Source organism: Stigmatopora nigra, chromosome 22 (genome assembly GCF_051989575.1).
Source record: "Stigmatopora nigra isolate UIUO_SnigA chromosome 22, RoL_Snig_1.1, whole genome shotgun sequence".
Classification (NCBI taxonomy): domain Eukaryota; kingdom Metazoa; phylum Chordata; class Actinopteri; order Syngnathiformes; family Syngnathidae; genus Stigmatopora; species Stigmatopora nigra.
In genome coordinates this window covers 3,291,300-3,316,189 of record NC_135529.1, presented here as the reverse complement: position 1 = coordinate 3,316,189, position 24,890 = coordinate 3,291,300, and the positions used below count along the sequence as shown (strand labels likewise).

At 39.2% G+C, this 24,890-nt stretch overlaps 1 protein-coding gene across 2 annotated transcripts in view; it reads left to right on the top strand.

The window, feature by feature from the left end:
• Positions 1-24,890, top strand: part of LOC144215326 (dedicator of cytokinesis protein 8-like) — a 52,198-nt gene that overhangs the window by 23,826 nt on the left and 3,482 nt on the right. Inside the window, exons 13-50 of one of the 2 annotated variants that reach the window (XM_077744167.1) lie at positions 1,290-1,439; positions 1,764-1,844; positions 2,081-2,240; positions 2,313-2,449; positions 2,796-2,889; positions 2,973-3,135; positions 3,764-3,881; positions 4,032-4,102; positions 4,352-4,496; positions 4,572-4,673; positions 4,779-4,874; positions 5,104-5,338; positions 5,404-5,565; positions 5,925-6,103; positions 6,403-6,495; positions 7,008-7,103; positions 7,268-7,417; positions 7,479-7,592; positions 8,318-8,473; positions 8,803-8,942; positions 9,031-9,194; positions 10,114-10,265; positions 11,219-11,401; positions 11,481-11,607; positions 11,860-11,947; positions 12,030-12,126; positions 12,348-12,482; positions 12,912-13,064; positions 15,935-16,093; positions 16,359-16,459; positions 17,139-17,331; positions 18,323-18,466; positions 18,576-18,707; positions 19,068-19,202; positions 20,582-20,671; positions 21,054-21,290; positions 21,364-21,507; positions 22,879-22,985. In XM_077744167.1, coding sequence (XP_077600293.1) covers positions 1,290-1,439; positions 1,764-1,844; positions 2,081-2,240; positions 2,313-2,449; positions 2,796-2,889; positions 2,973-3,135; positions 3,764-3,881; positions 4,032-4,102; positions 4,352-4,496; positions 4,572-4,673; positions 4,779-4,874; positions 5,104-5,338; positions 5,404-5,565; positions 5,925-6,103; positions 6,403-6,495; positions 7,008-7,103; positions 7,268-7,417; positions 7,479-7,592; positions 8,318-8,473; positions 8,803-8,942; positions 9,031-9,194; positions 10,114-10,265; positions 11,219-11,401; positions 11,481-11,607; positions 11,860-11,947; positions 12,030-12,126; positions 12,348-12,482; positions 12,912-13,064; positions 15,935-16,093; positions 16,359-16,459; positions 17,139-17,331; positions 18,323-18,466; positions 18,576-18,707; positions 19,068-19,202; positions 20,582-20,671; positions 21,054-21,290; positions 21,364-21,507; positions 22,879-22,985 — 5,183 coding nt within the window. Of the gene's footprint in view, positions 1-1,289; positions 1,440-1,763; positions 1,845-2,080; positions 2,450-2,795; positions 2,890-2,972; positions 3,136-3,763; positions 3,882-4,031; positions 4,103-4,351; positions 4,497-4,571; positions 4,674-4,778; positions 4,875-5,103; positions 5,339-5,403; positions 5,566-5,924; positions 6,104-6,402; positions 6,496-7,007; positions 7,104-7,267; positions 7,418-7,478; positions 7,593-8,317; positions 8,474-8,802; positions 8,943-9,030; positions 9,195-10,113; positions 10,266-11,218; positions 11,402-11,480; positions 11,608-11,859; positions 11,948-12,029; positions 12,127-12,347; positions 12,483-12,911; positions 13,065-15,934; positions 16,094-16,358; positions 16,460-17,138; positions 17,332-18,322; positions 18,467-18,575; positions 18,708-19,067; positions 19,203-20,581; positions 20,672-21,053; positions 21,291-21,363; positions 21,508-22,878; positions 22,986-24,890 lie in introns of both variants that reach the window. The other variant, XM_077744166.1, reaches the window with a different exon arrangement.

Genomic DNA, 24,890 nt, shown 5'->3' with positions numbered 1-24,890 from the left:
TATGCTTAGTGAAAAAAGGAAGCAATGATTGCAAGAAAACATATTTTACTAATGATTGCATTTACTGTAATTCAATTAAATGGGCAAATTTTAAGGAAAACCTTCATAAGTGCAACAAGTTGTGCAGGGTGCCGTCCAATTGGCTGGCCACCAATTCAGTGTGTCCCTACCTGGTGCCCGTAGTTGGCTGGGATATGCTCCAGCAACCGCACAATCCTTGCGAGAATAAACAAAACCGCTCATTTCAACAGCAATAACTTCAGAATTTTCTCTTGATTCTGGCCTTCGGTGAAAAAGATTGCTATATTTTTTTTTGAACTTTAAAGATTAATAGGCTGACTTTCACAAGTGAATTTTTTGCTATTAACCATGAGCTGACAACTGCAGATCTCTTGTTTGACACCTTTGTTCCGCTTAGCAGAAGACTGATAATTACATAGTGACCACACCCCTAGCTCTGCAGCATTTTGGCTTCCTGTAGCATGGCCTGTTATCAACATGAGGTTTTCATTTAAACAAAGAATGACAAATCTACGGCATAGGATTTGACATCTGGCTTTCTTTTTGGGCCAACCAATAAGTCTGCTGCGGTCCAATGTGTGGTCGCTCCTCTTGGAAAGAAGCCCACTGAGGAGCAAGAGCCAGCACATCACAAGAATCACATGACCGGCACATGTGGCTTTGTTCATAGCCCGAGGTCGAGATGAGAATACTGCAGCTGTTTACACTGGAAGCATAAGAACAGAACCAGTTAATGCTTAAATTGAGCGTCCGCTTTTAGGCATTATTGCTTATTGCCTTTAATTTTAATGAGTAGTACATTGAAAAATGGATCAGACCTCAATCGGTGTCCATTGCATCAATTAGATAGATAATAAATAGTATGACTTAAATTTGGATTTTGGTTTCGGTGACCATATTTTGTTTTTACACAATAGGGACATGCTATGTTTACTAAACATAGTATTTGATTTTGCTTTATAGATCTTATTTTCTTTCTCACCACTGTCTAATGTAAATCTCTGTAATTGCTGTTCTTCATTAACATTTCAACTGTTTCATTATTTAACATCACAAAATGAGCTGTCAAAGGGAATGGCTGAGCTGGCCCATGAGATTGTTGTCTGGCCATTCTGCCTCCACTGTTTTTTTTTACCATTTGTACAAGCAACGTCAGCAAACTTAACTGGGGTACAAGGTGTAGGGATCACTATACAATGCTGTCTGACAATAACCTGGTCTTTTTAATAATGAGTTGAAGTTCAAAAGAATCCATCTTCTTCTTTCAGATATCTGAGAACTTCTACTGTGACTTAAACTCAGAGCAGTTTAAAGGCTTCTTGAGATCGCACACTCCCCATGTAGATCCATCCTCGCTGGCCCGGTCAGCCATCTTCTCTGTCACTTACCCTTCTCCGGACATATATCTAGTTATAAAGGTGAGTGGGAAATCCATTAGGTTATTGGTGCTTGACTACTTCAAAAACACTTTGCTTTGTCATTACCAAGCTCATGACCAATATTAAAATGCAACACTGAGTAGGTTTTTTATCATGAAATGTTATGAAAAAAGTATTTAAAAACATGTTTTTTTTTCTAATAGATACACATTTTAATGTACTGTTAATTTATTCTAGTTAATCCAAAACAATGTGCACATGTTGAATTTTTTTTATTCATTCATCCATTTATGTGGTCCTTAGGGGCTACTTGGTGCCTCTAAGCAACTTCGTGGTGAATTGGTTTTATACTTTATGTTACAGATTGAAAAAGTCCTGCAACAAGGCGAAATTGGCGAATGTGCAGAGCCCTACATGATGATGAGGGATTGTGATTCATCAAAGGTAAAAATCTGAAGTTCTTGAAATGTTTTCACTTTAATGCTGTAGAATTATGCTTCATAAAGGCTTAAGCAATGCAAGATGTACATCTCCCTTACTTTTTCACTTTAAATGAAATCCTCATGACAGGAGTTGTAAACGCACTCCATTGCACAGCTCCTAGTACTAATAGTAAATAATAATACATACTTTGGAGAAATGTCACATTTGACAAATTCCTGCTTGTGGCCTGCCTCCAGAACAAGGACAAGTTGGAGAAACTTAGAGGCCAGACTGAGACCTTCTGCCAGAGGCTAGGTCGCTACCGCATGCCATTCGCTTGGGCCACTGTCAACATTATGGAAGTCATCAGCACCGCCACCATCGATCGAGATCTCGTTGATTCCGACAGTGTAAAAGGTGTATGCTCTTTCCCTTTTCCCATAAAATCACTTTTTCATATGATCTATATATGTTTTTTTTCCCCTACAGGTAAATCAAGCAGTATAGATCGTAAAGCGCAACTGCCTCGGAGGAACTCTGAACGTTTCAGCACCTTTGATGAGCAGCCATGTAACATCTCTGCATTCAAACCTGCCACCATCACCATCAGCACCATCTTCAAACAGGTTGGCCTCAAAAAATCAACTCTTTCTTACGGAGATCCATCAATATGATGTACATACATTGTCCATCTCCGGAATACATTCCATTACACAACCTTGCCTGGAAACCACTGTATCAAGAGGCTGCAAAAAAAGAAGGTAGTTAACTTTGGAAAGCCGTGTTAAAAATGGATGGGTAACTTTGGAACAAGGTACAAACGTCCCACAACAACCACAACTATAGTCAAACAACAGTTTAGAAACAAAAAAATATTAAAAATAAAAATCTGTACTTCAACGTGACAGTGAATGTTGTTGTCAAGCCAAGTTTGGATGTACTAGTTCTGATTATTCTCTTTTTTTGTGGCAGGAAGGAGATAGATTGAGTGATGAGGACTTGCTCAAATTTTTGTCGGAGATTAAGAAAACATCAACTCCACAAAGAAGAATCAAGACGATACCAGGTATGTTTTGATATTCACAAAATGTTCTATTGAGTTTTACATTTGCAAAACAAACAGTCATATTAATATCCTGGTGCCTTCAGGTTCCATAAAACTGGACATGTCTCCACTGCATGACTTGCCTCAGGCCTGTTTGTCCACTGAGCTCATCCCCCTCATTCCTGTGGCTGAAAGGAACATAAGACATGTCAAGGAAGTGCTGGAGTTCCCTTCCAGCGAGGTTTATGTCCCTTATAACATTTACAGGTGAGCTTCAGTGACAACTGTAAAATTGTTATCTTTGAAGAGTTTGAGTATCTTGAAAGCATTGGTGGAAAACTTGCAAACATTGGTTTTGGAAAGAGGAAAAGAAAAATGCCTGAGGTTCAAACTTACCGACTTGTCCAAACAGCTACATCTTTTGTTTCTCGAAGAACCCGCAGTCAACGAGAACAGTCAGGCTACACTCATTAGTCAAGAGATGACATTGCTTGCTGCATTATGCCTTTGTTTTTTGATTGACACTGTGAGGTTTTCATGATAACTAACCACTGATAGGCTGTCTCGGTGAAAAACTTTCTGTGCTGGCCTACAAGCTCTGACCTACATTTATGAGTTAAATTCTCATATTTGCTACATGCAAAACAACCCCAGTAAACAGATGAGTGGACTTACTGTGTATTCTGCTCTACTGAGACTAATGACGAGATGCTTTTAAATTTTTTTTTAATTCATGTGACCAATTTGACTTAGTTAAAGAATTTGGTGTGCTAGACTACATAACTGTTTTCCTCTTTCAATTGATTACATTTATTGTAAAGTCACACATGTATCTTCACTGCCATCTGGCGTTTCACATTTATTTCACAGCCATTTTTGTCTTTGCCTTCTACAGGAATCTGCTCTTCATATATCCCCAGAGGCTGAATTTTGTCAACAGATTGACGTCTGCACGAAACATCACAATAAAAATCCAGTTTATGAGTGGAGAAGACCCCAGCTGCGCTTTACCCGTGAGTAACCCGTCTCTTACATCTTAAATTATCCTGAAACACAAAACCTGTTTGCCTTGATCGCATTACCTAATGCATCCTCATAGATAATTATAGAAATCATGTACTAATATAGTAACTTATTTTAATTTGGTGTGTTTTCGGTCTTAGATCATTTTCGGCAAATCCAGTGGGCCTGAATTTGTGCAGGAAGTGTACACACCAGTTACCTACCATAATAAGTAAGCACAATTGTCTTCACTATCTGGTAACCTGCTGAATTGCATTTCAACTGTCTTGTGAAAACAGCTGAAATACAATGAGCTTGTAAAGTTTTGATATGATTTCATCGGTGGAATTGAAAACAAATCAATTCCAAAAGTTATTTTTTTACCTATTTTGATCTTTAGTGGTTTTAGAGGATAACTTTCATGATGACAAGGGAATCAAACCTCACTAAGGCTCTTTCTCTCTTGTTTGGGGGGGATCAGATCGCCTGATTTCTACGAAGAGGTAAAGATGGCACTTCCCGCCCGTTTAACGGAGCGACACCACTTGCTCTTTACTTTTTACCACATCAGCTGTCAGCAGAAACAGAACCAGAGCAACAACTGTGAAACACTCATTGGCTACTCTGTAAGCATCAAACAAGATCTTTTCTTTTTCTTTCTAAATCTCCACAATAATTTTGTGTGGCGCTCATCTATACAGTGGCTGCCTATATGGATTAACGACAGACTGCACACGGGTCAGTTCTGCTTACCTATTGTATTGGATCGACTACCTCCTAACTATTCACTGCACACTGCTGAGGTACAGTACTTTTTTTTTTTTAAAGATGCATCTGAACAGCACTTTTTTCCTATTAAAAAGTGTGTCCCGTGTTTTAATATGCTGCCTTCTCTTGCCTTTATGCAGAAACTTCCTTCTCAGATATCCCTTGTCAAGTGGATGGAAAGTCACAAGGGATTGTTCAATCTGGAAGTTCAGGCTGTGTCTTCTGTGCACACTCAGGTAAGTGTAAACAATTTATGGGAAGTTCATTTCAATTTCTGTCTTGCTTATCCTCAAAAGGGTTGTATGGGGCGCTGGAGCCTATCCCAGCTGACTTTGAACTTCGAAAACCCTGAATTAGTGGCCAGCCAATATTTAGGGTAGTGAATTTCAAAATATTTACACCAAGTACCTCCTTAAAATGCAAAGTAGAAAGTACATTTCCCCACTCTCCTGCTTTTCCAATCAGGACAACCACCTGGAGCGGTTCTTCACACTGTGTCATGCTTTGGAGGGTGGCGCCACATTTCCACTGCGTGTCCGAGAGGAAAAGATTCCTGAGAACAAGCTGGAGCACGAGCTCAAGCTCAGCATTATCTCCTTGTCGTCTTCTAGCCTGGAGCCGTTGGTGCTTTTTCTTCACTTGGTACTGGACAACCTCTTCACGCTCATCATGCAGCCTATGCTCATTGCTGGCCAGACTGGTAAGATGATAATATGCCTGACTTAAATGCATCCAATAGATATGTCATTATTTTCTGTTTTCCAGCCAACTTGGCCCAGATTGCTTTCGAGTCAGTGGTGTCCATTGTCAACAGTCTCCATAACAGTCAAGAGCTCGCCAGGGACCAGCAGGGACGCAACAGCTTGTTGGCTACCTATGTGTACTGGGTTTTTCGTCTTCCTGATCCTCCTCAAGATATTCCAAATGGTAAACATTAATACATTCACACTACAATATATTTCTGTGTGGAACATATACCTAAAATACACACCTGAACTCAGTTCACTGGCAGTAAATGCCCCCCAAATGAAAACAAAGCAATGCATTAAATGCTTTAGCAGGTGCACAAGAACAGTCAATAACAAAGAGAGTGCCTGCTATTGGGCCCTATAAACAGGTGTGACCGCTGAACCTTGCTAACTGCTTTTAACCCATGTTAAAAGATATTGCATTTTTGCATTGATATCCCACTGATGTAGGCATGAACGAAATAACTAGTTAACCTGATCAATTCGCACTGAACTCGTCACTATATTGCTGGACTGTGTGTGCTTGGCCGGAAACAGGAACGGGTGGTACAATGCCATCTGCAGAGAGCCGTTACAGCACCATGGGACGAGCCTGTGCAGCCACGGTAGGCAGCATGCTTCTGCAGTCCAGGATTCGCAGCAGCAGTAACCCCGACATTCCTGCACCGCACTCCTCTGCTGAGGATGCTGAGGTCAAACACATCTTGGCTGCCAAGGTATACATGAGTTGGGATTAAGTCGTATGTTGTATGAGCAAATCATAGGTATAGCAGTCCGTCTCTAGTCACAAACACCAATTTATCAGGCTAGAGTCAAGAAAATTGCGGGGAGAAATTTGACTAGAATATTGTTGTTTAGAATCAAGTTATGTGACTCAAATCCACCACCTCTGAAGTATACACAAAACTTTCTGAACAGTTGCTATTGTAATAGGTTGGTAGCCAAAGGCTATAATTAGGACATCCATCATGCTCATTGTGATGGAACATTTAAGTGTGTATGGTTTTGTCTGCAGGGCCACAATCTTCCAGGGAGTCGCATGTCAACTATTTTGGACACAAACAGCCATCAAAATCAAACAGGAAGCACCAGGCCTTCTAGCAGAAAGGTAGATGCAATGAGGAGTGTAACCATGTTTGCTCAGGTCAACAAAAAAGGCCAAATATTTTTAGACTCGATCTTATTAATATTAACAATTTATTTGTAATAAAATCCCTCCAAAAATACTTCAGCAGATTTTTCAGAAATATCTGTATGTCTATGCTACATTATTTTTGTTTGTTTTAATTAATTAGAAAAATATTAACAGTAACTGACATTAAACTTTTTTTTATTGGTCAAATGATTAATATAATATATCAGATGTAGTACATACTATACATTGTTCCAGAATTACCCTGTCATGGAAATATGTAAATATTGTAGTTGTTCTCATTGTATCACAATTTTAGCAACAATGTAATTTAGGAGAAAGTGGTTTGATAACCATACCATGTTTTATGTCCACAAGATGTCAGTGTGGTACAAGCTTTTTCCTGGTACATTTTTAAGTTGTACACGGTAAAAGAAAAAGTATTTTTTTTTTTTTGTAAATAAGCTGTGTGTTTTTGTTTCTTGTAGCAGTTTCATGAAGAGCTGGCTCTGCAGATGGTGGTCAGCACAGGAGTGTGCAGGGAGAATGCATACAAATATGCCTGGTTCTTCTTTGAGCTGCTGGTCAGTACATTTGAAGTGACTTTTTGAGACATATCTTTGTATAGTTCATTGTTTGACCCTGAATCTTTATTATAATTTCCAACATTAACTGTTTTTGTGCTGACGTCATTGCAATATATGTATTACTTTGTTCACAGCTGGTGGTATATTTGTGTTGTTGTTAGGTAAAAAGCATGGCTGAGCATATATCTCAGCTGGACCAAATCAACGTGCCAAGGAGGAGCCGCTTCTCAGATCGCTTTAAAGACGACATTACAACCATAGTTTCTGTGGTCACGGCTGAGATCGGGACTATCCTGGTCAAGCAGCAGAAGGTGATGCTACTTTGCTTTGTATAAAACATTACCGTTTCTAATTAGTTGACATCCGTTTCAGGAGGTAGAGCAAGCGGAGAAAGTTAACATCAGCTTGGCCTTCTTTGTCTATGACCTGCTTTCTCTTATGGACCGAGGTTTCGTTTTCTTGCTGGTGAAAAACTACTGCAATCAGGTAAACCTCAGTGGTAAAACCTCCCAATGATAATACATCAACTACAAGAGACTTGAGGGATTTTTGATTGACGGTTTTTGATATGTATTAATATAAATGCCTGGCAAGAGGGGTCCAGGTCACTGACACTTTGGGGATTTGTTTTCATTGTATCTGGGACTTGCAATAATATGCTGTGATATAAGTGCACATACTGCAATTGGCTGGTAACCAATTGAGGTTATCCTTCCCATTTGGTATAGGCTCCAGCATTCCATGTAGAATAAGAGCACTTCATCTTTTCTCTTATAAAAACTTTTGTGCGTCATGAAATTTCCCGGAAAGTATCGTTGCTTTTGAATCTTCACTCATTGTTGCTGATTGCATGAAGAGATTCTTTGGCAGTGGTTATTAAGTGTTCTGATATAACAGTGAGTGGAAATGAAGAATTTAGAATTATTTCAGATCCAGAATGCATTTATTGTCATTGAACAAGAGTTGGGTAAAATGAATTAACAGCATCTTTCAAGAACAGTAAGGAATAAGTAAATTGAATCATCTTTCAAGAACAGTAAGGAATAAGTAAATTGAATAAATACATTTAAATAAGACAAGAAATGATTAATTGTAAAATATGACCAAAAAGAATTATTGAGGAAAAATCCATATGCACATGGCAAATAGTAGAAAACACACAAGATTCCATGTTAATTTTTTTCCCTCTGACTGTCCTCTGCCTCATACAGATGTCTGCCAAAAGTGTGTCAATGCCAACACTGATCAGCATGCGTCTAGAATTTCTACGAATCATTTGCAGTCACGAGCACTACCTCAACCTGAGCCTATTCTTCAGCAGTCCAGCCTCGGCTCCCGCCTCTCCGTGTCCGTCCATCTCCTCGCAGGTCAGTGACTGGTTACTCTTTGAGCGTTTGTTACAGGTGGATCTAGTAATCAGCTATTCTTTGCCCTGGACAAATTCCATTCCTCCTGTCATAACTCAGGCCCCAATTGAAAAGGAAATGTAAATGTCTGTATATAATTCAAATGGAGATTTTATACTCAGCATATTGAGTCCAAAAAAAATCCATAACTATATAACCAGTTAACTGGTAAAATGGAGGACACAAAAGTCAGCAATGACTACTAAAAAACAAACACACATTTTTAATGAACATGCATGCATTATAATTATTTGTATTTTGTGTGGATTGCATTGTCTATCTTCTTACAGAGTTCTGGTTCATGTAGTTTCCAAGAGCAGCAAAGGATCCTGGGCCTGTTTGAGCTCTCTCATGAGTTTAAGCAGCAGCACTACCTTACCGGCCTGCTTCTCACCGAGCTCAGTGCAGCTCTCGACATGGAGTCAGAGGGGTATGAAAAAGGGGGCAAAAGGCCATATGCATATTTAATGCGTGGTGTCGCCATGTTGAGGAATTGCATGGACTGCATTTGTTCCCAGGGGAAAGGTCCAGAGGAAAGCCATCAATGCCATCTTCAGCCTGCTGTGCTCTCACGATCTTGATCATCGCTGCATCAAAAGCGAAGTCAGAGCCAAAATGGCTGCGCTCTACCTGCCTCTCGTGGGCATCATCATTGACTCCACCAACTATCTGGATTTCACTGGTATTCAATATTTTAAAATACAGACTTAACATCCATCATATATAAAATGTATTTACCAAAAGGATATTTGTGTATACATACTAGTTGGTTTAAATACGGTATCTTCCAAAAGTGAGTGCAAATTTCAAATTCTTAGAGATGTAAATTTTTTCGTGGGATAAAAGTGAAGACATTTCCGTACTTTTCAGAACATTCCCCCTCTTTGAAACCAGTGATTTATATTTATGGGTTTTTGACAGGCTAATGAGCTTCAGATATTTTGGTGTGAATAATGTGGACAAGGCGTAGCGATGCCAAATAGGGTTTAGGTCTGGCCAGTCTTTCATCTTCTTTAGCAATGTAGCGGTCACCCTAAAGCTGTGACTGGGTTCTTTACCATGCTGATATACTGACCTGTGGCCAAGTTTCCAAAATTAGATTAGAATTAGAAAGATTATGCATTGCTTCACTACATCATATCACAGATATGGAATTCATGGTTCCCTCCATGTAGTCTACCTCAACAATATATCAGTAGCACGTATGCAGCTAAGATAGAGGTAGAGAAATGATCCAAATGTATCGCACCTGCTTCACATCCACACTTGAGACCTTGTTACACTAATGAGTCACATGACACTGTTGAGGAAAAATGCTGATTGAGCCTTTTAATTTGCATATTTTCACTTAAAAGCATATTCACATTTGTTGCCAGGAATTTAATGACTTGTTTTGGGTTACTTTCAGGCAACCGAAAATACAGATACACTCTTGTACACTCACTGCTTTAACAGACTCTTATCTCCACTGTTGTACCATGAGATGTGATAAAATATATTTTTACAAAAATGTGAAGGGTTGCCTTCTTTTTGTAAGATGCTATATAGGTCTACCTAATGTTGTAAACCTTCCAAACTAACCTGTGAGTTTCTCTCCACAGTGTCTGACGCACGTTGCGCAAAGAGCAAAAGTGGTGGACCTGAGGATGACCTTGACAGCGTGCCGCCCATCAATCAATCTGTAGCCATGGCAATTGCTGGCAACCCCTTTAACACACTAGGGAGGAACGTTCTTGTTTCCATGGCATCCACGGTAAAAAACTGTCAACTAAATGCTGTTTTTAGAAGTGTGTGTATACTGTATGCATGTGTGTGTTGTGCCAGATATGTGAAGTTCACTCAGGTAGATTGATTAACTGTCAGATCCACATACACACAGGAAAATATAATACTTAATGGGTATTGCAGTCACAAAAGAAAGTTGCCCTATCTGAGAAAAACTGTACATCCATCAGGTCTAGTATCTCTTTAGCAAACTACACATTTACCTGAAAGAAGTGCACTTTCCTGACCCCTGGATTTTTTTTTGTATGAAAAACCACAGCAGTAGGAAAAGTGACTTTCACACTATACAGCCCACGGCTTCATATTCATCATCGTTCCAAACATGGCAGCTGAAGTCCTTCAACCGCTCCGATCGATGTTTTTTTTATGATTTTTTTCTTCCCCTTCTCATTGATATTTTGACAGCTATGTTGGGTGGTAAAGCCGTGAATGTTGGTTCGGTGAAAAAGCCGAATCCTGCTGTGAGTATGTGAGGTTTTCGAGGTGGGACACCCAAAAGTGCTTGGGCGATAATGGCCACATTTATCAAGAGCTGCCACACAAGTGAAGCAGCAGTAGACCTCTCGAGTCGTAATTTATCATCAGGAGAATGAAGGTGAATTAGTCTACGGTGGATTTTCAAGTTTGTGAAATAGGGAAAAAGGAGCTAGCCATCCTTGCAATGTGTGAATGTCTGAATTCCTTATGAAGCAGAAAATTTGGGTTCCATTTTGATGGTGCATTGACAAAATATGGAGCATTTTTGTCTTATCAGATAAAAACTCGTCTTGTTATCTTACAGTCATCCAAGATATATTTTTAGCAGGTAGTCATTGTCTTCGGCCCAAAAAAGTTTTGTCCATTCAGCTTTTAATTCAAAGTTTGATTTGACGTTTTGGATCAATGTTCATCTCCCGTCAAGCAACATTTTCTTTTCCCCAGCATGGGAAGTCTGTAGCCACTTTGGCAGCAGACACCAGCCGTCACCTGCTGGTATGCTTCCTGTGGGTGATGAAGAATGCTGACCCAGGATTGATCCAGCGGTGGACTGTGGACATGCCCCCCTCGCAGCTTAACAAGCTGCTCGAGCTGCTTACAATCTGCGTGTCTTGCTTTGAGTACCGGGTGAGTTTACGTTGAATCAGCGAGTCTGCTCATTGGCATTGTTGGTCGTCAACTGCCCTGTTATATTTTATGTGTGCAGGCTCACCAGAGCAGTGATAAAGTCAGCACACAGGCTTTACAGAAATCCCAGCAAGCCAAGCTCCAGCTTGAAGAAGCCTTGCTGAGAGGGATGGGAGCCCGTGGGGAAATGATGAAGCGAGTCGGAGGTAACATGCAATTTGAGGGACCACACATCCTTGGGGACTTTTTTTAAAATCAATTTTGGACTTCCACAGCCTTATCTGTAACATCTCAATATGGCCTAAGGTGTTATTTCTTTATTCCATTTTGATTAAATGATGGCATTTGTTCTGGTGGAATCAATGGCATTCAAAAGAGCAAGTGCCATAACGGCAAATGTACTGTCTAAATAATTTAATATACAGAATGATTTCAATTAAAATGTTTTTTTCTATTAGGAATGGACAGAACCATGGGTCAAAGAGAAAACTTACGTTGGAGGAAAGATCTCACCCAGTGGAGACAGACCAACGACAGACATGATAAGTCTGTTGTATTTCATTTTTTTGCAATATGTGCCAACATTTCCATTCCAAACATTTCCATTTATCTTCCCACTTCATAACAGGACCAAGGCAGAGTTGGATCAGGAGGCTCTAATCAGTGGAAACTTGGCCACAGAAGCAAATCTTATTGTATTGGACCTACTGGAAACCATTGTGCAGGTCAGTATCAAGTGGAGGAGACTGTGTTACTCATGTTTGATAATGACTGCTCCGCAAAGTGCCCTCAGTGCATTTAAGTAGTATTTCTTTCAAAGTTCATTACATTGAAGTGGGTATAATAATAATTATTACAATTTTTAAATGATAAATCACATATTTTTAACTGTACTTGATGCTAATAATGTATTTGGACATTCTCTCATGTTGTGTTTTCTTTGCAGGCAGTACCATTAGTGGACTGCAAGGACAGCGTGGTGGGTGGTGTGTTGAAGGTGCTACTGCACTCGCTCACCTGCAACCAGAGCACCACCTTCCTTTCACACACCTTCAGCACACTCAGGGCGCTTGTTGTTAAGGTACCCCACATTGTTGTTTTTTGACAACATGCTTTGACGAGAAAACCTATTTTGATATGGATGTATATTAAGCACCAGCTGATGGTGTAGTGCTTCACCTTTTGTGTGGGAAAGCGGGGTATTAATTTCCGTTCGGTAGCGGTATGATTGTGACTGCGAATGGTGTCTGTCTGCTTGTGTGCACTACGGCTGACTGGCAACCAGCCTAGGTTGTTGGCCTTTCGCCCAAAGTCAGCTGGGAAAGGCTCCTGCAACCCTTGCAATGATGCGCATTAAAGATGATGAATGGATATATAGTATTAAAATGCTAGCCTAATTAGAGAATAAATAAAACTCTTTGATTTTAGTAGTTACCACTCAGGTGTTGTATATACGTACATATATATTTTTCACAATATTCCAGAATTTTTACACAATTTTTCATTCCAGTTTGGCGAGCTGCTTTTTGAAGAAGAGGCTGAACAGTGTGCCGACCTGTGCCAAAAAGTCCTCCAGTACTGCAGCAGCCCTGTGGATGAGAACCGAAGTCAGGCGTGTGCCACCCTCTACCTCATCATGAGATACAGCTACAGCAACGCCAGTGTAAGCACACACACAACCCGACATCGTCTGATCACTCACTCAGCGTTATCTGGCCGGACAGACCAAAGCAAATGGCAGCTGACCTTTTACTCCTTATCTAACCTCAAGGAATAGAATTGAATTGCACATAAGAGCAGAGAATGGCTCATGATACGTGTGCTTCAAGTCAAACATACTCACATCTCAGACCACTTTCATGTCATTCCCGTTTCTATTTTGGGTGCTCTGTGGGAAAAAAAAGTTTCTGCTGACGGATGTGCGGGTGAATACAGAGCAGAGATATGTCTCACTGTCAGCCTCCTCCACACTCTTACTCCTGTTTAAATAAAGACATTAGTGACGAAATGATAAGCTTAAACTAACGATACCATTCACCTTGATATGCCAGGATCACAATATGATATGATTGCAATTGGTTTATTATTGTATTAGCTGCTTAGTAACCACAGGGAAACAGGACACAATACACAAACATTAACAAAAATCACAAAGAACAATTTTTCATGATTTTAACTGATTTATCAATTGCCATAGGAAAAAAAAGATTGGAATCAAACTTTCACCTTAAAAAACGTTTCTACCGTTTTTACTTTTGCAGTTGAACGTCTTAAACAAAAATAGCGATAATAGTAGTGATGGTTAAATTATTATGGAATTAAATTAAAAAAATGATAAAGAGGGTTATTTTCCCCACACAGCAAAACCAAGTTAACGTTCATGCCAGCGGAGCGAGCAACAGAAGGTAGCAAAGCCTTTGCAGCTGCTCTGAACGCAACTCTATCCAGTAATTTACCTACCTCAATAAAGAAACACCGCATAACGTCATTACTATATTTAGTTGGTTTATTTTCTTTATATTTAAAGATGGTGTGCCTATTGCTAGTAAGAAAAATATATTCCAATTCAGACTTGCCCGGGACTTGCATTAGACTAAAACTGATAAAATATGGGTTTGAATCAGTGTACCACCAAATTATTTCCACAGGGTGTCTGTGTGCATGGTTCTCGAACTTTTACACACATAACTAGCGATATGACTACGAATAAACACAGTAGCGAAACTGTTCATCAAATCGCATTACATTGACAGTTGTGTTATGCTCTTCAAATAAACTCCATGCATCCCTGCTTTAAAAAGGCCATGTGCCATTGTTAACTTTATATACTTTAAAAAAAAATCCTTTGTTGATATTGTAATGTGAGTCAGACTCCTGCATTTATAACTTGAACACACAAACAAAGGCACACAAGAACACACTCACTCACTTGTATTTGTTTACGCAGAAGATGCAGTGATGGTAATCAGTTTAGCAACCATATGACCCGTGCAAATAGAAATCTCCTCCGAATATCAATCTTCTGTTAATATCATGGTCACATAGAAAGATACAACGCTGATATTTGTGTTGAAGACATTTATTTAACAAATGAGATAAAACACAAGCCAAGTCAAGTGTTGAAACAAATCTTATTAAATAGGCCTACTTTTTGACCACACACACATGTTCAGCCACACATCAAGTGCATTAGGGGGCAGTGATGGGTTGGTTAGGCCGCGGCTCCATGCTCAGTTGAACAGAATGGGGCCGTAGAGATGATCCATGGGTGATTATGTCTCTGCTAATGGGGGATCATTTCCCGCTTTGCCGCACATGTCGGAGATAGATGGCGCTCATCGCAAACGCATACACATAAACACACAGGCGCACACACATCCTGAGCATGCACATGTGGCCTCATGTCACTGCCAGGTAGTGTGAAGAATGGATCTAGTAACAACAACAAGCAGAAGATGCAACATAATCAAGCCAAAGTGGTTTCTGATTTTATATCTTTGTGATGTGTTTGGTTGCTGATTCAATTTGTGCACCACCTTTTTTTAAATGGCACTTTTTTGTTCTTGGCAGGACCGTGATGGATACAATATTAGGGAATTACGCTCATTGTTTTGCGATGGCTTCTACATCTATTCATTTAAGTTAACATCCACCAATATACGTATGCATGGTGTTCATGTTGCTTGTGGTTGGCCATAACTTTCTATGCCAGCATTTGGTATATTTGATACTTTACTTTAATATGAAGGGTTCTTCAATAGGTTGTTGTACTGTTTTTATGTGCATTTTGCCCACATGTAAACCACAATTGGGTATGCTTCAGGAATTGGAGGGATTGCACCAGTAAATCTGCCTCAGAATGCCACTCTGGGCTGAAAAGCCACGGTTAAGTTTTGTCTGAGAACAGGGAATTCATGCCAATCCTCTGCGCTGTTGTGCCCATAAATATTGTACATCGGACGGCCATGAGGGTGGCATGACTTGCCTGGAGCTTTAGAGCAGTAGAAACTAACATGCTCGAAAACGACCATAATGGGTTTCAGCAAGCGGCCAGGCGGGTTCATGCTCATCCCTCCACCTCAATGAGCCCCATTTTGGCCATTAAAACCCCAAATTAAATTTCGCCTGACAACCAAGATTTCAACTCGAATCTCTGGGCCAGCTTGGGCAACAATAATGAGTCTCTTGTGAGAGAGAGTTGCACATGATGTCTGGGAGTCCAAACTGCAGTGTGTGGGAAGGACCATAATTAATCGTGCCTTAATAAATTTACATACAGCGACAAAGTAAATTTATGCTAAATCTGGCTTAATGCGTTATGTTGACAGCACTAATAATTACACATTAAGAAATGTGCACTATGATATTTAGACAACACATTACATCTTGATAACACAGACACACTTACATTTGTATATGAATAAGAACATATTTTATGCGTGTTAAGATGATAAATTCATTGCCCATAATGTGAATACTGTGTAAAAGGTTCATAGTTGTCATTCTGTGTGTGTTTGTGTGTGTATTATGCAGAACTTTTCCAGAGTGAAAATGCAGGTGACCATGTCGCTGGCCTCGCTTGTAGGGAAGTCGTCAGACTTCCAGGAGGAACACCTAAGACGTTCCCTGCGCACCATCCTGGCCTACGCTGAAGAGGATGCAGAGATGCAAAACACACAGTTACCCTTGCAGGTATCATATACACATAAACCTATGGTTATAAAGGTGTACACATATCTAACATGTACCTACCCAAATGTTTTTCTAATCTGTCCACATATAATGGAGGAGTAGCATTTTATAGTTAGTGTTGGCTCCAAAAACAACAACAAAGTGAGAGTGTGGAGTTTTTACAGGTTGAAGGACTGTTAAGTTGCCACTTGTTTTTATTTTTTTTTTTAATTGATCGACATTAGTTAAAAAAATGCAATGTCCTCAATCACTACCCTGTCTCTAGGTAGACGAGCTCCTGAGGAACCTCAACAGCATCTTGTCAGACACTGTAAAGATGCGAGAGTTCCAAGAAGACCCCGAGATGCTCATGGACCTTATGTACAGGTAACTCATGCACGTGTCTATCCACCTGGTTTCTTTTCCCTTTTTTCTCTCTGGCTTGTTTGCCTCTGTTTGACTGTCTTACCATGGCAACCATGTGCTAACACTTTGGCTCCTTTCTGAGACTCTTTTGTTTACATGCAAATGCAAACAGCAGGTTGGTGGAGACCAAAGAGCCATATGTGTGGTCCATGTATATCATGCAATGGGTTTATTTTTGGTCTTCTTCAATTGTATACACTCTTTTCACCTAAATTCAACCTGGCAAGTTTAAGATTACTTGTTCTATAGGAAAGAAAACATTTGATCTGCAGATGCATTGATTAACGTTAAAAAAAGTATCAAATCATCCATTCTGTCTAAAGGTAGTTTTCTTTTTTATCTAAATACTCTAATTGTTAATTTTTTTAAAATTTGTTTTGGGTGAAACTACCTATCTGCCAGACATTAGCAAATGGTAAAACTAAAATGTGGCCAAGCAATAGCTCATGGTTTTTTCATTTTATTTGTAGTTCACTGCATGAACTAAAGAGTAATATTTTGCTCCGCTAATGTAGTTGAAATGAGTGGTTTATGATGGAATTAACTACTATTACTAATACTCTTGTCTAGTAACTATGATTTTATTAAGAATTAAATCAATAGCAATGACATCCTCCTTCCCAACTGTCTGTTGAACCAGGATAGCAAAAGGCTACCAGACGTCTCCTGACCTGCGTTTGACGTGGCTGCAAAACATGGCGGAGAAGCACAGCAAAAGAAAGTGCTACACTGAGTCGGCTATGTGTCTAGTGCACGCCGCTGCTCTGGTGGCTGAGTACCTCAGTATGCTGGAAGATCACAAGTACCTGCCCATTGGCAGTGTCACCTTTCAGGTGGATAATAGAATATATGGAATATTACATACACAGATCATTGATTGAACACACACGTTACACTTATCTCGTTGCAAGTTGTCCAAATTGGGTTGAACGTGTCCTGTGGGGGGAGCTGTATGCTCGCAAGGCTAGTATATAGAGAGCCATAGCTTTACCTGTACATCATCTGCTTTCCTGAGTCAAAAAATAGTGTTCATGTGGATTATTATCGAAAGTCAAAAGAGAAATTGCCCACTTATACAATTGAATTATTTTATTATTTTTGAATTATTGCATTGAAGTCCATGAGATAATCAAATTTTAATGTACAGATTATAGTCAATTATTTTTAAATACAATCCTAATTTCTAATTTTTAATTTGTGGTTATTATTATATTATCCTTGAGATTTTCTTCATACCTATTGTAATGACAAATGATATATACAAAAATAATAATAATAATAATATTTGATTTATACAAACAATAATAATGAAAATACAGTAACAATCATTATATTATCATCAGTATTAAAGGCTATAGAATCAGAAAAATCAGTTTCTTATATTTTTATGAAGAAAAATATAACTATAAATTCATTCATTCATCTTTCTTGGGCAAACTCGACACAGGAAGGTCCAAATCTAGGGTTGAACCCTCGATGTGAGGCCAACTTGCTAACCACAGTGGGCTTGCTTTAAATAAAAAATCCTACAAGTATCTAATTAATGCCAGATCTCATTCCAATGGCAAGAACTTCCCTGTTGGTAATGAAAAAGTAAATGTGCACTTGTGGTGAGTTTGATATTGATGAGCTGTAACACGCACGTGTAACAATTAGGTGTGTATGTGCAAGACATCCTGACCTCCAGCAGTCAACAGGTCATTGATTGTAGGGTCATCACATTAGTTCCATTTCCTGCTCCTCCATTTCAATTCAGCCACGTGATTGCTAATTTCATTAAGAGGGCTAAGTGATTGATTGGATTCATGGATTTTCCCTCCTCAGAGCATCTCCTCCAATGTGCTGGAGGAGTCGGCCGTGTCAGACGACATCCTGTCCCCCGATGAGGACGGCGTGTGTTCGGGCCGCTACTTCACTGAGAACGGCCTTGTGGGGCTGCTGGAGCAGGCCGCCGAGCTGTTCAGCAACGTAATAGCCAAGCCCCCACCTCATTTGCCTCCATTTCTATCACTTATCGCATAAAAATTGGCGCTCCCGTCACTCTGGTAACCAACAGAGCTGTTTCTTGTCTTATCAGGGGGGTCTGTATGAGGCAGTTAATGAGGTCTATAAGGTAATCATTCCTATCCTGGAGGCACATAGGGAATTCAAGAAGCTGGCATTCACCCATGACAAACTGCAGAGAGCATTTGACAACATCATTCAGAAGGTAATAAAAGCATAAAAATGATTATGATTGACCAACAAGAGCAAAGAGTTGTGAATGAACTTACTACTGCATAAATCTGCATTATCAAAAAACCCTGTTTTTATTATTATTTGCTATTGCTAAATGAGTACTGTTTGTAATATTGCTTAAAATACGGTCATTTAATTTTGGTTTATTTGTAATAAAAAAAAGTCAACATATGCACTCTTTTGCTAACCTGAAATCTCCAGGCAACAATATGTCTGCACTTATTTTTGTAGTTATACATTCTGAAATACAAATAAAAAATAGGATCTACCTGTATGCAGAAAAAAGGTCATCATTTACAGGAGATGTATTTCATCTGTCATTTTCCTGCAGGGCCACAAAAGAATGTTTGGCACCTACTTCCGGGTGGGTTTTTATGGCAGCAAGTTTGGTGATCTGGATGAGCGGGAATTCATTTACAAGGAGCCAGCCATCACGCACCTGCCCGAGATATCGCACCGTTTGGAGGTGAGGCAAATATATCTTCAGTATAAGGTGTCTAGGGCATTTGAAGAAAAATAACAAAAATATTGTTCACTTAATCTTGTTCATGTTACTTGTAAGCAGAGAAAAAACAGCTAAAAATGTTGTCATTATTGCCTAAAATCTGAACATTGCATGCTGTTGGACAATAGGATCTCCCTGGACATCTAACACCAAATGTGGGCCAAGGAAACCAAGTTTACATTTTAGCTTCGTAAGATTAACCTTAGCATGTTCAGTAATTCTCATGATAGGAACTTATAAATGCATTTAAGAAGAACTCACACACAGATTGCAATTTCCTCCAAGTATATTAGTTTCCAGAGATATTAAAAATAAACACAATACAGGATCCCGGCTGAGATTACCTTGCCCTTGACAAGTGTAAAGTCCAGTTATAGAATAATATCAGTACTGTCCCCTAGGTGGTCTAATATGAATAAACTACAAAGGTGTGCCATCTCCAATGCCTTACTGTGTGGCGCACAAATTAAACATAGCATGCAGGCATGATCATCTCAGGTGGTTTTGTCATGCATCTTCCAGGTGGTCTTTCGATACCCACATCGGGATTTTCACGTTTCTCTATCTGGTCCAGGTGATGCCATACTTATCTTGGCTTTCGTTACTACAGACATGCAAAAACACACCCCTGCAATCTTCCCAACATAGGCTCAAGGACCCAGTCTGACTGTCTGAGATATTTTCGTTCTAAAGCCCTGATAGTAATATGCAAGGACACATTTTCTAGACAAAAATATGCACATTATTTATTCTTTTAGTATTTTACTTGTATAATGACCCATACATATGTGATTCCTTTACACTTGAAGCTTTAGAAACAAAGAAACTAGGCTTAGGGTATGCATTTGCAAAATGTAATGTTCTTCAGAATAAAACCATCGGGTAAAGCCATCGTGTGTAAATGCAAATTGCAGTTTGTCTGACCAACTCGGACCCATTTGAGTGCTCTGTTTCTCCCTATAGAAATGGTTATGGAAATTTAAATGGCATCAGGGGTAGAAAAACTATCAACAATACATGCATAGAACTGTAAACAAAGATGTAAGATGGCAGAACTCATGCTGTTTTTTTTGAATAATAAAACAGCTCACTCTCATGATTGAACATCGAGTAGTCTGCAAATGGCTCCGAGGCCAGACTTTGGACACCCCTGATTTACATGCTCAAAAGTATGCAAATGTGTCACTGTGATTGTAGATCAAAGTATCCATGCAGATCGGCTTCCTGCATTACATTAGCAAAGAAATACTGTACATAAAAAGGGATATTTAATTGATAAAACGATGATATTAATAATGGTATGCTGCCATGTAAAATTAACATATTTTTCCGGCTGCCAGAATTTTTACGGTCAATGTTTCGGGGAGGATGTCCTTGTGATGATCAAAGACTCTACACCTGTGGATAGAAAACAACTCAACCCCAAAAAGGTAAAACATCCAACATCACCCAATTTTTTTAACTGGATTATAACTCCATGTTTTTTTCATCCACTGCATGCAACCATAATAGTTGATAAGATTGATTTATTCTTCTATATGCATTAAAAACAGCACATCACACCTATAATAGGTGTGTTAATTGAACAATATTTTAGTATTTTATAATTCCTTATTGGATTTATAGGAACACACACACAACAATACAATGGGAGCTGTTTCATAACCAGTGTTTGTTTTTATTCATTAAAATGTTAATATAAAAATAAATGTGAACCTTTGGCACAAAAGTTGCCCTATATGTCTATACCTATTGTAATGTCCAGTGAGTGTATACCCTAAGCTGCTTAATTAAACCTATGCTCCTGTGTAGGCTTATATCCAGGTCACATACGTGGAGCCATATTTTGATGACTATGAGATGAAAGACCGGCTGACCAACTTTGAGAAGAACTTCAACTTGCGCCGTTTCTTGTACACCACGCCATTCACCAAGAGTGGGCGCCCCCGTGGTGAGCTCAACGAGCAGTACAAGAGAAAGACTATTCTCACCACAATGCACGCCTTTCCTTACGTCAAGACGCGCATCAATGTCATTCAGAAGGAGGAGGTAGTGTGTCAAAGTCGCTGTCCATATTTATTGGTTGCCACTAATGTTATATTTCTACTTCCCGGTACCTCAGTTTGACCTGACACCTATTGAGGTGGCCATTGAGGACATGCAGAAGAAAACCAGGGAGCTGGCAGTGGCCACGCACAGAGAGCAACCAGATGCTGTCATGTTACAGATGTTGTTGCAAGGTTCAGTGGGAGCCACTGTTAACCAGGTACATATTATGTGTGTGTGTGTGTGTGTGTTAAGTTGTGTAAAAAAAATGTTTAAAATTATAGAGTTGCATATGGTTAATTGCCAATATATGGACCTTCAAAAGAAGTATACACTTGCACTATGATAGTTTTTCCACACTAATAATATTTAGGCCGATCCCTAATTCTTGGCCAGCTCATAATAAGTCCATTCAAATATATATTTTTTAAATTACCTAAGAAAAGTATATGTTTAAAAAAAACTGTTACATTGGAAAGGTCTGACTGAATCTATCACAAATTAATCATAGAAACCGTCTATACACTTCTCCTCTATCAGTGTCCCCTGTTTGCTCTCTTTAAACGTATCAGAAGGGTTAAAACAGAGCTGTATAAATTAGCTCCATTTAACTTATCACATTTACAATTACTATTGTAGTGGCCGATTGCAGGTGGGAGACGTGATCAAAGTCTTCGCTGCATCCATAACCTTAATCCCCCTCCGTCTACCTCCTCCATCCACCATTGAGTTAAAACGTCAATTCATGGCCGCCCTCCCTTTCATGTGGCACACTTTGCTCGAACCCAAGCTCGCTTTGATGTGATTGCTTCCAGGTTCTGCCGACGTGCCGGATGTCAAAATGTGTTTTATCTCCGAGTTTCTAATCTAACTGGTCTCGTCATTCAGGTCCCAATGTCTGCGTAACACGCAGCAGCTCCGTAAACATCAATGTCTCCAGCGTAATCAGTAGAGGAGCCTGGGTTTTCCTTCTGTTTGGGTCTGCAGTACATGAAAGAGTCTTTTTCGGGATGCTAATCAGAGCTGTTTAGCCACTCCTGTCATGAAACAGGCGCTACACGAGTGTGCTGCGGTTTTTGTGACGAATATGCTTTGGGAAAAATACGCCTCATACTGGGAAATTGGAGCCAAATGGGTAGATCTTAAGGCAGTATAGTTCTCTACTGGAGAAAGCAGAATAGGAACATTAGAAGTGCATGGAAAAGAGTATAAAAATATGCATATGAATGAAATTTACAACAGGTTTTAGTCACACTTTTTTACCCTTAATGTACAAAAAACACATTCTGGGGGGAAACTTGAAGCTGTTATATTATTTATATATTTACACGTTAACAACGGATGCCTATCAACTTGGGAATTAAGAAGCAGTCCTTGTTAATGTGTTTTTCGGCCCGAGTATTGGAGAATCACTGTTATGAGTGAGCGATGACAGGATTCGGACTCCCATCCCTCCTTTGTTGGTACACTCCAACATTAGTATGCTTCCTCTCTAAAGCCCCGTTTTCCTTCCTGTGATTTTGTTTTTTGCTTTCTCTTTCTTGAACCCTGACTCCTGTGTGTTGGCCCCTTCCTTCTCTTTTGTGTGTAGGGCCCACTGGAAGTGGCCCAGGTCTTCCTGAATGAGATCCCAGTGGACCCTAAGCTCTTCCGTCACCACAATAAACTGCGGCTGTGTTTCAAGGAGTTTATTATGAGGTAAGATGGCGTCAGCGAAATCGTAATCCACCAATTGAACGTGATTTACCAAGGTACTGAAAGAATATTTCAGTGTACTGTATAAAGTCTGTCAAAATGCTCTATTATTACTGGCCCGCAAGCTCAATATTTTGTGGCTCCTGAAAAAAAGCGATGTCTTGTGACATGATGTTTGGTAGTAAATTAGTTCATGATCAATGCCAAGCTTCCTAGAGTTGTAATTAACTCTTAACATATTTACAATTTATTTTAGATAAATTGTAAATATGTTAAGAGTTAATTACAATTCTCAGAAATACTTGGTACTGGAAAATATGCAAATGTGTACATTTTTCAGCGAAAAGTATATATATATTTATATTCATTTGTATCTAAGTGAGGAATGAATTTGAGAATAGTTCACCATTAATAAACATTCCTGCCCCCATTTCATTCCCACAGAACATGTTGAATTCATATACCAATTTGATGGGGATCATTTCGTAATAACTTGCAGAAAAACCCAAGGCAAATTCTGAGTCTCTCAAAGAATTACTAATCTGATCTTTAACTGGAATGATCTTTCCCCTATCACATTGAGAGTGCTATCTATACTAAATAACACATAACTTTGGAATAAGTGGTATTAAAACTTTCCTATGGCTAAAATACAATCAAATTTACTTTGAATTCTGAATGAGGAAAGTGAGAAAATGGCAAAATATCACATCTGATTGTTAAACTAATCAAACAAGAAGGATGAATGGAAAAGAACCCGAACAATTGTATGGAGCGCTTTTCTTCATTCTCGCTCCATGATAGCACACGCTTTTATTCCTCATGTTATCACCGAGCTATTTTTCTTGCCATTCAAAGCGTCATTGTTCCCAAGGGATTCATTGTATTTTGAATAATTAGGACGATAATTTGAACCATCCTGCTCACAGTAATGGATCCGTTAGAGTGATTTTGATGAAGCAAAGAGAGAGAGAGTGCTTGTGTGCGGGTGCATTTACATCTGCCTATGTTCATCTGGGAAGGCACCCACCCGGTCATTGTGCCTCAAAAAGGTGGTTTTCATTTTCCAGAACCTCGCATGTTACATTCCGGTTTGCACTGATTGCTACAAGCAGGTTGGCAAATATTTATCTAATTTCCAAAACAGTTCTTAGTTTCGATCCTGGGGAATGGGGCCTTTGTGGGACAGCTGGGGAAATGAGTGTTTAGTTTTTCATCATGTAGTATTACATATAAGCCTCCTTCTGCTGTTTTATAGGCAGTCTATAAGCTTATAAAGTGTTTTTTTTAATAAAAGAAGAAGCACCAGAGTGTTCTGGTGGCTAGTAGATCTGCCCCATAATTCTGAAATTGTGGAGCTATATCCTCCCGGTACTTGGGTGTTGTTATTTTTTGACAGCCTTGGATTTCTTCCATTTTTCAAAGTGAGCACAATTGTAGGTTCAATGCAATCTTTTTGAAAAAGAAACAGGAGTTGTTTTTTTTTAGAATGAATTGTGTAGTTAGTATGTTCTCTCTTTTGTCTCAGTTTCTACTCTCAAAAGTGGTCTTGTCTTTGTGAGTTCTTTCTGGTATAGGGGAGTAGTAGTATGGTCTTGCAAGGTAAATTCATACACTAAATTTTTACCAAACTTTCAAGTTTCTCACACACAAAGAAACCTTGTGGAAAAAAAACATGTATAGAAAAGACTCTTTGGCATGCCTTATTTTTGCCTTCATGGGGTTGATGCCTGAGAGGATGGCACATGATGTTGGCAAATTCACTGTTAATGTGCGAGCTGTAGGCAATAACTGCTCCTGTTTGAATGCTAATTTAGAATCCTGGATTTCCCTGATATGCCTCGGATTTTTTAGGGAATACATACAAATAAAAATTATATATATATATATATATATATATATATATAT